At 48.5% G+C, this 12554-nt stretch overlaps 1 protein-coding gene across 6 annotated transcripts in view; it reads left to right on the top strand.

Annotated features, from left to right (window-relative positions):
- The window catches only part of Ralgps1 (Ral GEF with PH domain and SH3 binding motif 1), a 215184-nt gene that overhangs the window by 68558 nt on the left and 134072 nt on the right, over positions 1-12554 (top strand). For all 6 annotated transcript variants that reach the window (XM_021195029.2, XM_021195028.2, XM_021195034.2 and 3 more), the window contains 2 exons: positions 2825-2914; positions 5387-5479. In XM_021195029.2, the coding sequence (XP_021050688.1) occupies positions 2825-2914; positions 5387-5479 (183 nt within the window). The remainder of the gene's footprint in view (positions 1-2824; positions 2915-5386; positions 5480-12554) is intronic.

Raw genomic sequence — 12554 nt, 5'->3', positions numbered from 1 at the left:
AAAAAAAAAAAAACAAAAAAAAAAGTTGTCAAAGATGAAGGATCTGAGATGTCTTTCCGCAGGGTGTGGGCAAACACAAGGGGTAGTGGGGGTAGTGTTTTCTTAAGTAGAATGAGCTATGATGTCACACACAGAGCACTTGTCGTCATGTGACATGAAGGTGAAAACCAGTGTAGAAGGCTCCCTATTGCTCTCTCTTGTCTTCATTTGACACTCTGGAAAAGGTAAACCTATAGAGACTAGAGCCATAGTTGTCAAATGGCTGAGAAGGAGCGAGGTCTGAGTAGGTGGAGCACAGAGCAGTTTCTGTTGGCAGGTTTTTCTTAGCAGTGCCAGGGATTGAGTTGAGAGATTTTTGCTTGCTAGGCAAGAGCTTTACCAGTGAACTGCACCTCCAGCCCAGGTTTGTATGTTTAAGAGGATGAGATAATTTTCATATGTATAGTGGTGGATATATGACAGTGTTTTTAGGACAACCCACAGAACATTATAGCACCAAGACCTCAATACACTCACCCTAGAAATTTCAACCTAAAGATGGAGAGCCCCTAGAATTGATGCAAAACAAAAGCGCACGCTCGTAAAATTGTGAGGTGACTTCTTTGCCAGAGGGCAGAGTTTGCTGATCTGAGTTACCCCTGCAGTCACCTGGGACGTGATTCTGAAGACAGACCTGTATAGGAGTGTGTATCGTGCTCTTGAAACTGGATAAGCGGTCTGAAGTAGTGCTGAAGGATGTGTGCTGGCAGTGGACAGCGGGGGTGTGGGTGGCAAGCCCTGGGAACTGGCCTCTGTGCTGTGGGAATTACAGGCAGACAAGTGAAGAAGTGACACTCCATAACCTAATGGCTTAGAGTTGTGAACAACAGTACGAATTCATGTGAGTTTTAGTTAAAGATAAAGTCAGGCGATTGGTGGTGCACACCTTTAATCCCTACACTTAGAAGGCAGAGGCAGGTGGATCTCTGAGTTTCAAGGCTAGCCTGGTCTACAAAATGAATTCTACAGAGAGAAACCCTGACTCAACCTCCTCAAAATATGTTTATATTGAGAAATATAGACATGAATGTAGACATGGATAATACACATATGTGCACAAAAGTTACTACAACTACCTTCCAGCTTAGAGTTGTGTAGGGCTCAGTCTCCTTTGGTTTCTTCCATGGCAGGCCAGATAACGACTTATAATGCCTGGATCCTGCACATAGTAGGGCTTCATGCAACTGCTGAATTGACTATTGCCTAAAAACTTCTGCACACTGTGTGTGTGGGTCCCTAATCTGCTCTGTCCTCTCCAGAACCATACCAGGAAAACGTGTGAGGTTTCCATACAAGAATCTATCGAATTACACATTACTTGAGATTATGTGGTATAGAAACTGCACGTATTAAATTTAAGTTTTACGTGCTTCTGTTTGGTGTCCAGAATAACTGTTTTCAGAAACAACTGGTAAACATTTGAATCTGAACTTAATTCTGACAATTCCTTGGAAAAAATGATTCTATGGAAACCTAGGCGTGTCTTGAAGGGAGCCATGGCTAATTCCACTGAGGCAGCTTTTCTGTGATATTCCTGCTTTATGTAACAGCCAATTGCTGACTTTCAGCGTCTCTTGCTTTCTCTGTAAAGCAGCAGTGGTTCAGTCAGAAGAAGGTGGGTTACTGCACAACAGAGCCCTTGTTAACATCAGGCGGCCTTTTACCCTCCCTCTCTCCTTGTCAAGTGAGGGCTTCCACACCTCCCCTCCTTTCCCACTATGTGCCTGCTGTCTCTACATCCCATTTATCCACCAAGCTGTCCTGGTACTCCCGGGCTCCACGGTCCTGATACTTAATAAGACATTAATGAGAAGCATTAAGTACTTCCCAGCATTCTTTGGCTGGCTGCTTCCTGTTTCTCCTTGTGCTGTGAGACAGCCTCATGTTGGTAGACAACTTTCTTGTTGCCACTAACAGATTCAAGACCCAGGATTTGTTGGTATAAATGAGAGGCCAGCCATGAATACAGATCTATACCAAAGCTGCCTTCATGGCTGGCCTATGCCACCTCCAGAAGACCCATACCCCTCAGGCCCAGTGGAACTTTGCATCTCTTACCAATGACACACCTCTTTTAGAAAATGAACTTTGAGCTGGGCAGTGGTGGCGCACACCTTTAATCCCATCACTTTGGAGGCAGAGGCAGGCAGATCTCTGAGTTCTAGGCCAGTCTAGTCTACAGAGTAAGTTCCAGGACAGCCAGGGCTACACAGAGAAACCGTTTCAAAAAAACCAAACAGACAAAAAAAAAAACAAACCAAAGTGAAGTTCGTTGCAGCTATGCAGATATCAGCAGACCCTCCTTGTGTCGGGATTGGCTGGGGATGTGAATTTATGGAAGGTGTAGTAAGTAGACATTTCTCGTTGTCTGAACATCCATCCGTCTATCCTTCATCTGTTCATCCATTCTTTATTCCGTCTTCTCCTCACATCTGGATTCTTCTGAGCAGAGTCAAGGCTGTGTCCTCTCACTGTTTTCTGAGGCGGCTGCAGAGACTCTGTCCTGTATAGTGGGGCCCAGCACTGCTCTCCATGTTAAGGAGAAGCATGTGCCTTGAGATGGGGGCCATCTGGGATTAGGTGCCATATGGAACAGTCTACTTGGTGTGATGACGTGAGGCCATGCTCTCAAAGCTGCCTGGCCTCATGGAAATCCTACCGTGATGGTGGGCAAAGGGTCATATGAGCAGTCTGGTATTTAACCACATCTCTCGTGTGTGTGTGTGTGTGTGTGTGTGTGTGTGTGTGTGTGTGTGTGTGTGTGTGTGTGTGTTTAACTCTACAGGTCAGTTTTTGGGTCGTACGAGAAATTCTAACAGCACAGACTTTAAAAATAAGGGCAGAAATCCTGAGCCATTTTGTGAAAATAGCCAAGGTAAGCTTTTTGTTTATTTTTCAAAGTATGTTTCCTCAGAACGTTGGCAGACATTTTTGCCTTGAGCCTGCTGGACAGGGGTACCTACCGTGGGTGGGAGATTGTGGCCTGGCCTCCCTAGGCAGAGCCAGCTGTGAGCTCTACCTGGCTGCTGGTACTTTATGTGAGCCTTAGACATACGCCCCTTCTTATCCCGTAATTCTGTGTCCAGTTACTCCCCTTACTTAGACTTGTGGTCTCTGCTTGTGACCCCGTGGTGCCCTGGAACTCATCCATTCCCCTTTGGGTTTTGCCAGTGCCGGGGGCCGATGTACTGTAGTTAGGCCCGGTGCCTTTGATCCAGGCATGTCCTGCATAGTCATATCCACAGCGTCCCCACACCTATTCTCAGATACAGCCTGGACCATTTGACCATGTTGCCTCTGTTCTGATAGGCCCTTTCCGTTCTTTGAATCAGGCCCTCCTTTCCCTCCTCTGTTCTCATCTCTGCCTGTCAAGACTGTGTCATGCTGTGGCTCTTCTGGACCACTGTCATACTCAGTACCAGTCCCCTGCTCCCACTCCCTGGGCCTGCCAGAGTCCCCTTGGCAGCATTGTTCTACCCAGTTCCTAGCTTCCTTCAAGTACACATGTGTTGTCTTCTCACCAGGAGACCAAAACTGCCCTGGACTCAGGCCCTTTGCTGCCAGGTTCTGTAGCAGTTGCCGTGCCAGTGTGGGCTGTCATTGTATACAGGGCATCATCCCATTTGCACAGTAGGAAGGGGCTGCAAAGAGAGGTGATGGTCCATGCTGAGGCCTCCAGCCAGCAGAACAGGAGTCTCCACCATATGTACCCTCAGCCAAGTTGCTGTGCCCCCGAAGGTTAAGGGTAGCAGTCTTACTGGCAGGGACAGAGGTCACTGTCCTGGGTTCTCTGGAAACACTTGCTGCTGCTTTTGTGCTGCTTACAGCTGGGTCAGAAGAGGATGTCGCACACGCTTCGGTCCTCATGGGGCTTCAGTTTGGAAATGAGCAATGTTTCCACCCACGGAGCCCCAAATGACCCTCCTGCCGATTATCATCTTGGTTGTGCCCCATGTGTGTCCTGAGTAGGTTCCCTCCCTCCCTGAGTGTTGGTTTTCCAGTCTCTAAAAGAGAAAGGAACAGGTTAGATAATGCCCTAGAGGTTTTGTCACTCTGGGAGCAGAGTCTGTGGCGGGCACTGTAAGTCAGATGCTCAACAGAAACTGCCCGGGAAACATCTATTCTTACACACAGGAAACAGTCAGAGTGTTACACATGTCTAAGTGAAGACTGATTTTGTCTGGTCAGGGCCACGTTTCCAAGTAGAAGCAGAACTGTGGTGCCAGGCTTTTCTTTATTTATCTTGCCTACTGAGCTGGGCTTTGTGCAAGGTCCAGGTGTAGGGTGGTAGATCACACTTTATCCACACTTTCAGAGGACACATGTGTCAACACAGACATTTGAGAACATGTTTAGGAAAGACATGGTAGAGGAAGGGCCACCTGTTGCTGAAAGTACCCAGGACAGGTAGTGAGGGAGTGGGAATGAGCCTTCCAGATAGAGGAGACATGTTGCATCTCAGGTGGCTTGCTCAGTTTAACTCTGAGGACACTGAAGTGCACAAGGCCTGGCAAACTTGCCAGAGGAAGTGCAGGTAGAAGGAGCCGGGTTGGTCCACAGGGCCTCCTTGCTAGGCCAGGCTTCAGTGCCCACAAAACAAATGCAAAAACAAACAAACAAACAAACAAACTATATATATACAGAGAGAGAGAGAGAAAGAGAGAGAGAGAGAGAGAGAGAGAGAGAGAGAAAGAGAGAGAAAGAGAAAGAAATGGGACCTATCCCATGAGCAAGGCTGCTTCAGCCTTAAAGACAAAAACAGAGAAATTATGTATTTCTGCCCTGACTCTGCTGTGTCTCAGTCTGTGACCCTTTGTGGTTACGAACTTGACTGAGACTGAAGTGACACCATGTGTCCTCACTCATTTGGTGTCTGGTTTAAGGGCTCATGGTCAAGGGCCTGGGAGCCCCCAGCATTGCCTTCCCAGATGTGAGCCATCATACAGATTGATAACATCTTCCCTGGCCCCTCTCCTACCCAGGGTTAAGGTATTTGCTGTATAAGCTGCTGATGCTGTTGGCACACTGGAGTCTTCACAGGAGCATGTTGAGGGGGATTCAGAGTCAGCTATACAAACCAGAGGAATTATCTGGTCTTGAGCCATGCTCCTGTCCAGCAGTCAAACAAGTCAGATTATAAAAATTGGAGTCGCACCTTCTGAAAAAATGAGAGGAAACGAGCATGTGTTTCCTATGAACTTCCTACACTATATTTTCTATGTGAGATATTTTAAGTGTAACTGAATTGCATAATTATGACAACATTTGGCAACACTCAAGCATGTTTTTGTTCTGTTGTCTATGGCAGCAAAATAATGTATTCCATATCTTTTTTTTTCCCCTCCAGAAACTTCTAGAACTCAACAACCTTCATTCTCTCATGTCTGTGGTGTCAGCATTACAAAGTGCTCCCATCTTCAGGCTGACAAAAACCTGGGCTGTAAGTTAACCTCCCTTGGTCTGTCCCTTTAATTTTGGCTGTCCTGTTCTTGCTGAATGTCCGCATGGCTTAAACCCCAGGCTTTCTCTCACTCAGTTGTATTCTTTGCTAAGGGCAGGACAGTCCCTGGGAACTAAAGAGGCTGAGAATGAACTAATCATTCCCTGGACATCCCCGCAGCATCAGTGATCCCAGCCTCATTGGATTTCAGGGAACGGGAAGGGTGCTGATGTGGCGGGGTCTGGAAGCCCTTGACAGATCTTCCTAGACGTGTCAACATCATCTATACTGGCTGGGCTCAGCATGTGACTTCTACCCTTGGCTTGGCCAAATTTTCATCTCTGGCAAGTTCCAAATTGCCCATGAGAAGGTCTGGGGATTGATGGCTTGCAGCTGCCCTGGGTCACTGGCCATGTAGCTCAGAGTTCTCTGGAGAAACCTATGACCCTCATATAGGAAAAAATTATTTCTTTCCTTTTTGTTGTTTTTTTTTTTTCATCCTGAGGCCTTGGATAATTTCAGCTCAGAGGTGGAGTCTGATAGTTATATAATTGAGTCTGTAGGAAAGTTTTTCTGCTGCAAAAATACTTTAAAAATATCTCAGACCTCTTTATCCTTCTTAGCTGGCAGAGGGCCTGACATGGGGGAAGTAATCGCTATTTCCATAGCTCGTTAGCTTTCCCCCCCTGGCCAGCCTGGTCCAAAGTCTCTCACAGGGGCACAGCCCGGGCCTTTTAAGACCTGTTTATGTCCCGGGGACCGACAGGACTCTATAGAATTGCTAGACATGTTTCTTCAACTCACTTCCTACCTTCTCTCTGCCAGCCTTGGCCTAGACTGTTTCCTACTTGGCTGCCTCGGGCTATCCGATGCATAAGGATAGTGCTGTAGGCAATCTGAAATGAGCCTTGCTTCTTCTAGGTGCAAGATGCTTGGCTGTAGAAGACTGATGTGAGAAGTGTCTGCCTGGAGTCTGGAAACTAGATTTTTGTTCATATGCCATTCAGAGCCTGGGCCTCCTTTCTCATCTCTGCTCTGGACAATTGACTTGGAGTAGTGGGTTTCTGTCAGTGCTTTGTGGGCCCTAGAGGGCCTTAGAGTTGTCTTAAGGACCATCTAGGGCTGAAAGAAAGTGAGGGTACCAAGCAGTTGACCCAGTCTCCACCAGAACAGCCTGTTTGCATCTGGGGCTTCTGGGTGAGTTAGAGATGAGTGGTGGTTTTGGAGCAAATGTGGGAGCTACTGTGTGTACAGTTGCTGCCAGCCCTGTGATTCTAAGGCCATCTGAGCAGGGGGTCTTCTTTCAGAAGTTTCTGGAGATTGTTTTTAAAACAACTTTTTCATGGTCAGGATGCTTACTGCTTATTGGGCTGCTGGGAGTCATGCAGGCACCTAGAGGCTGAGCTCCGACTCTGCTTGTGTGTGTTGACCTTACTGTGGGCAGTGCTGTGACTTGTGGGACCTCCTCGGGGAGGCCACAGGAGTAAAACGATAGCAGCTGGGGCTGTATTCAGCTCATTCAGAAGGTTGATCCACTCAGGGACAAGCAGGACCCTCCGTGAAGCTTCAGGGTACCCAGAGGGTTCTGGCTGCTGCTGGAGCTGTGGACAGTGTCAGGTCAGAGGAGCATTAGGACTGTGCGGCCTGTCAATTGCAGCTCATGTGCACTGCTGTTTTGGGTCTATGCTGTAGTGAAAGTGAACCCTTACAGGGTCTAGAGGAGCCTGGACCAAGCCTTCATGCAGGGCTGCTGTCTCTGCCATCATGGGGCATGTGGCTGACAGAATGCAGGGAGCTGTGGTTCTATCCTACCAGTAATCAGGAGACCTGGGGCATGTTTTCATCTCTCTTTTCCTAAAAATCTTCCCACTGTGTGCAAGGGCTGCTGGCCATGCTGCTTCCCTGGCTACAGAAGGCCACTGGCCAAGGCAGAAGGTGAAAGACACAACATTCTAGGAAATGGAAGTGTCAGGGAAAGGGGGTTGTGCCTGCTGTGTGGATTATAATCTCAGGATTCCAAGTCATTGGGTCAGAGTGGTTCATTCTTAGAAAAGCTTAGAAAATCTAGCCTTGATTAGATCTGTTCCCCTGCCACCAAGCTGCCTTGTGAATTCAAGATCAGCCTTGGTACAGAACATTGGTGAATAGTGGGGCCCAAAGCTATCCTCTCCCCCCTTGCTGTTGTCCCCAGGCCCTGTGGAAAGGATGACCTTCTGTCACTACACATGGTAGAGCAGCCGTGTTCTCTGCCACCCTGTCTGCTTCCTCTTACATTCTTTTATCTTTCGGACCACCCAGCACACACTGTCTGAAGTACTTGTTATCCTTAATTGTATTATTTTGCCATTTATGTCTGGTGATAAGATTGGCCATAGAAATGTTACTTCTTCTTTCTTGTGTTCCTTGAGCTAGGACCCCTGAGACTTTATGGGCCCACAGGGCAGGCAGGAGCAAGGGGTTCCAATAGCCCAAGTGTCTGGTGCTTTCATAGTTCTTGTTTTGCAAAAGAAGAAACTGAGTTCTAACAGGTATGGTAGCCAAAGATCTCAGAGCAGGTAAGTGCCAGCACCAAATGGGACATAGCCTGGTCCTGTGTATAATCTGGTTGCCCACTGTGTGGACCCCTGGGATGGTGGAAGGCCAGTGCAGATAGGGTTATACCCTCCTTAGAAAATGGAGATGAGCCGGGTGTGGTGGCGCAGACCTTTAATCCCAGCACTCAGGAGGCAAAGGTAGGCAGATTTCTGAGTTCAAAGCCAGCCTGGTCTACAAAGTGAGTTCCAGGACAGCCAGGGCTATACAGAGAAACCCTGTCTTGAAAAACCAAAAAAAAAAAAAAGAAAAAAAAAGAAAGTGGAGATGAGAAATGAGGCTGGCCCCCTGCACGTGACTGGGCCACTGAGCATGTTTTACCTCTGAGTACTGTCCTTTGGTGTGCTTTGAAACCCTGGAAATCTGGGAGACCTGTATAGAAGGTGGTGGTGTCCTGGGAGGGGAGGGAGGTGTGCTTCCTGGCTGAACTCTGATTGACCTTTAGTACTGATCAGTATGACACTGGCCAGGTCAGGGTAGCCAGTGAGCCTGCCTATGGCCAGAACTGACTGAGGCTGCGAAAGATGTGTAGTGTTCTTGGAAATTAACATGTGCTTCCCTGGCTGCTGGCATAGAGTGATCAAGGGATGTTGGTTGAATGCATAAATAAGGAGCAGTGCGACAGGAGTGGAAGCAGACTATAGCAGGTGTGGATGGAGGAGGGCAGCTTCTGTGTGAGCATTCAGGAGCCCTCCCCCAGTCTGCCCTTCATGCAGAGATTCAGATGACAAGAGCAGGAGCAACTACAGAGGGTGAGGGGTGGGGAATAGCTGGTGCCCAGATGTGTAGGGAGAAGAACTTTGGTTACTAAGGGACCCTCAGGTCAGTGTGGCTGGACTCAGCCCGGGACAGAGGGTACCATTCTAAGTGTACAGAAGGGCTTTGAACAGGAGATGGACATAATTTCATTTAGTGTTGTTTTTTGTGTTTTTAAACACTACACTAATGTGTACAAAACAAATCAGGAGAAATGGAGACCAAGACTAGAAACCAGGGGTCCAGTGAGTGGGCGAGGGTAGAGTCCAGGAACTAACTGGGCAGAGCGGGGGTCAGGGACTAGAGCGATGCAGGCTGTTCTGAGGAGAGGCCTCCAGGAGTGCGTGTGGCTAGATTGTTGAGCAGGCAGGAAAGGGGAGGAAAGGGAATCCCTCAGTTTGAACCCTAGCAACTGGTAAGCTGCCAAGATCCCTTTGTAACCAGAATAATCCTGCAAGAGGCTACCTTATTCCTGAGAGATCTAGGCCATGGAATTTGTGAAGTGTAGGGCAGTCACCTTTCGGATTCCATGTGCCACATGCATGGTCTGCTTGCCCTGTGCACGTGCCCAGAGTGACCCTCTCTTTCCCACCGAATTGGTCCAGAGTTTGACTCACATGCAGCAGCAGAGTGAGAACTGAAGTCCTTGGCATGGAGCTCACCACTGATGGGCAGTGGCCCGGTCTGCTGTGTGGGACCTGGAAAGACACCACACAAGATCAGCGTTCTCAGTCTCCCATATGCAGCACGAGGACAGATGTCAAGGCTGGCAGATGTGTGACATTCCTATGCTTTGGATCTATGGCCCATTTGTCCAGGAAGTGTTGCTGCTCCCTCTGTCTTCAGTAGCACCATTGGCAGCTCTCCTGTGGCACGATAGAGGAGGCTGGAGGAAGCCTAGGTTGCCAGTCTCAGATGGTTCTGAGCCTTTGTCTGGGTGGAAGGTGAGCCAGACGAGGCAGATGGAGCGATGGAAGGCCAGAGAGGGCAATGGTAGAAGCCCCTGGCCACTGCTTCTGCTATTGAGCAGGAGCCAGCCCAGAACTGGTCCTCAAAAGTTCAGCATTGTCACTGGGGAAGCTGACATTTCACCCTCTGTGCCTGCCAGTGCTATAGCATTGGGCACTGCCCATCCTCCACCTCCTGGAAGCCTTTTTCCCCAGGCTGGCTCTTGTTCCACTCTTCTGACAGCTGGCTTCTTTTGTGACTGTGGATGTGGAGGTTCTGTAAGGTTCTGACCGTGGTCCTCCCTTGGTGTTTTCTTTCCTTGTTGAGCATGCATACCGGCTTGGAGGGCTTCAGCTGTCACTGTGTCTTCCTAGGCCAGACCTCTCTCATGAGCCCCACACCCCCTTTAGTGCCTGCTCCATCAGTTCCAGCCCTCTCTACATGTGTGTTCCTTTAACCTCAGATATGCTGCATGTCAGGACTCTGACTGTGACTCCAGGAGAGAGACAGAGCCTGGACACTGTCCTCACAAACTGTATGTTGGATCTTTGGCAAGTGGCAGGCTGAGATGATGAGAAATAAGGCTTTCCTTCCCTGTCTCCTGCTACACTATGTGAACACAATAATGCTGCATAAAATATTGCCTCGTTAATACACCAAGCAGAGCCACACTGCAGGCCAAGAAAGAGAAGGCACCATGGGTTAAAAATAAAATGTGAGCTATATCCCAGAGTCTAGGCCTTGAGCTGTTAAGATGATGCAGTGTAGCTAGGCCTTTGGAGCTGGGGCCCAGACTTTGAGGGGAGAGGCCCAGCTTCAGGCCCCACCACAGGGGTGCTACAGATATGCTGTATACAGCCATCTGTTGCCGTGTTACCTCAACAGAAACTGTGCAGTCAAGAAGATCCAAAGGGAGGGAAGACAACTATGATAATCCGTATCCAACCTCGTGTGGCTGTGCTTTGGGGTCTGAATGCATGCAACTTTATAGGCGCGAGAGGCCAAGGTTACAGAGAGGAAATGTGAGGCCTGGAAACTAAGAAGGAGCTGCACACAGCCTCCATCTTATGGCAAGGATTAAGGTAGATGAGTTGAAGTGTTCAGTACTGTGCCCAGACATAGCTTTACTTTCAGCTCTCTTTGGCTGTTCTTTTTTTGTTGTTTTGTTTGTTTTGGTTTTTCGAGACAGGGTTTCTCTGTGTAGCCAAGTGCTGGGATTGCAGGCATGAGCCACCACCACCTGGCTCCTTGGCTGTTCTTAAATGGGTTGCAGAAGCTGCCATCCCTAAAAGCAGACCCTGCATGTATGACCTGGACTATCATTGACTTCCCTCAGTCTCTTTGCTCTTGGTCTTACCAGTCTGTTCTCACACCATGCTGGAGTGATCTCCCCGGTATACACAGTTCTGGGGTTTGGAACCCGGTTAAAGAGAGCTATGGTTTGTTTTCCTTGTCCTGCCCGCCCTTGCTTGGTCAGAGGCCCCATGTCCCACTGCTCCTGCAGAGCAGCTCCAGTGCATGCTGATGTTCTCATACAGCATTATGGTAAAGATCACCAGCCGGTCTAACCACTTACACACCCAGCCCTCTATTTCAGTGATGCTTTTGAATAAAGGAAAGGTCCTGAGCTTAAATTAGAGGGTTGGTACGTGCTCATGGGTGGTACACCTGGGGTGTGCCACACTCATGGGCACTGAGAGTTTTCCTGAGCACCAAGAACCTAATAGAGGCTTTTTTCCAATGAGACCAAACACCAAACGGTTTCCCCGGTACTTCATACCCATCTGATATGAACCAGCGTCTGCCAGCTCATCATCTACTTCCCGCAGCTACAGGGCCATTCAGAGCCCCAAGTCATGTATGCCACAAATGAGAGCTGTCCAGCGGCCCTGTTAACACCACCACTGGCAGCCCAGTCCCCCACGTTTGATTAGTATTCAGTGTTCATGTTTCTTGGTTTGCAATTAGTATCTCGTTTGCAAGTTGAGCTGAAGTAGCTGAGAAAATAGAATAAGCTGGCAAAATGGAGGTCATGTGACTTGGCATGACATGGCCAAGTTAATACCAGACTTTGCCAAAAGGCAGATTTCCCTCCCTCTCCTACCTTTTTTTTTTCTTATCCAAAGCAATACTTGCTGTATTTTAGCCAAACTGTTGTTCCTCAAACATCCCTCAGTCCTCCTACCTCCAGGTCATTTTTTCTGCCTTCTGTGGGCTCTGGTGCCTCTCTGGACCACTCTATGCTAAAGGTTCCCCACCTCGAAATGGCTTTGTTCACTTCCTCCTGACCCCTCATGAAGTGTGCTGCAGCTTCCTTGCATCTGTGGCCCTTTTCAGTGCTCAGCCCAGCTGCACATAGACAGAGTGCCCACTCACATACCAGCTCTGTACCCCAGGGGAGCCCTTAGCCAGAGTGTACGTCCAGATCTTTGCCTCCCAGTTGTAGAAACAGACACTAAATAGCCAGACATTAAAAAATTGCTTTAAAAAAATACCCGAGTTTAGTTCCCTGCAGCTTCCACACTGTGCTCCTGTGTCCACAGCACTGAACAGTCTTCCCACACCAGCCAGTGGCAGACACTGAGATTGAAGTGGGATCTGGAGCTAGGGTTTTAAAAATAGATCTGGAGAGACAGGCTCTTTGTTGAAAATAGACCCACATAAGAGGAAATGTTATTCTTTTCCCAGTCTGTTCTCACACCATGCTGGAGTGATCTCCCCGGTATACACAATGCCAGTGTCCTCGTAAGTTGGAATTGGAGGGACTTTTCTTTTGTCC

The sequence above is a fragment of the Mus pahari genome, chromosome 3, assembly GCF_900095145.1.
Source record: "Mus pahari chromosome 3, PAHARI_EIJ_v1.1, whole genome shotgun sequence".
Taxonomy (NCBI): Eukaryota; Metazoa; Chordata; class Mammalia; order Rodentia; family Muridae; genus Mus; species Mus pahari.
The sequence above is the reverse complement of the archived record's forward strand: the minus strand, read 5'-3'. Positions and strand labels throughout refer to the sequence as shown.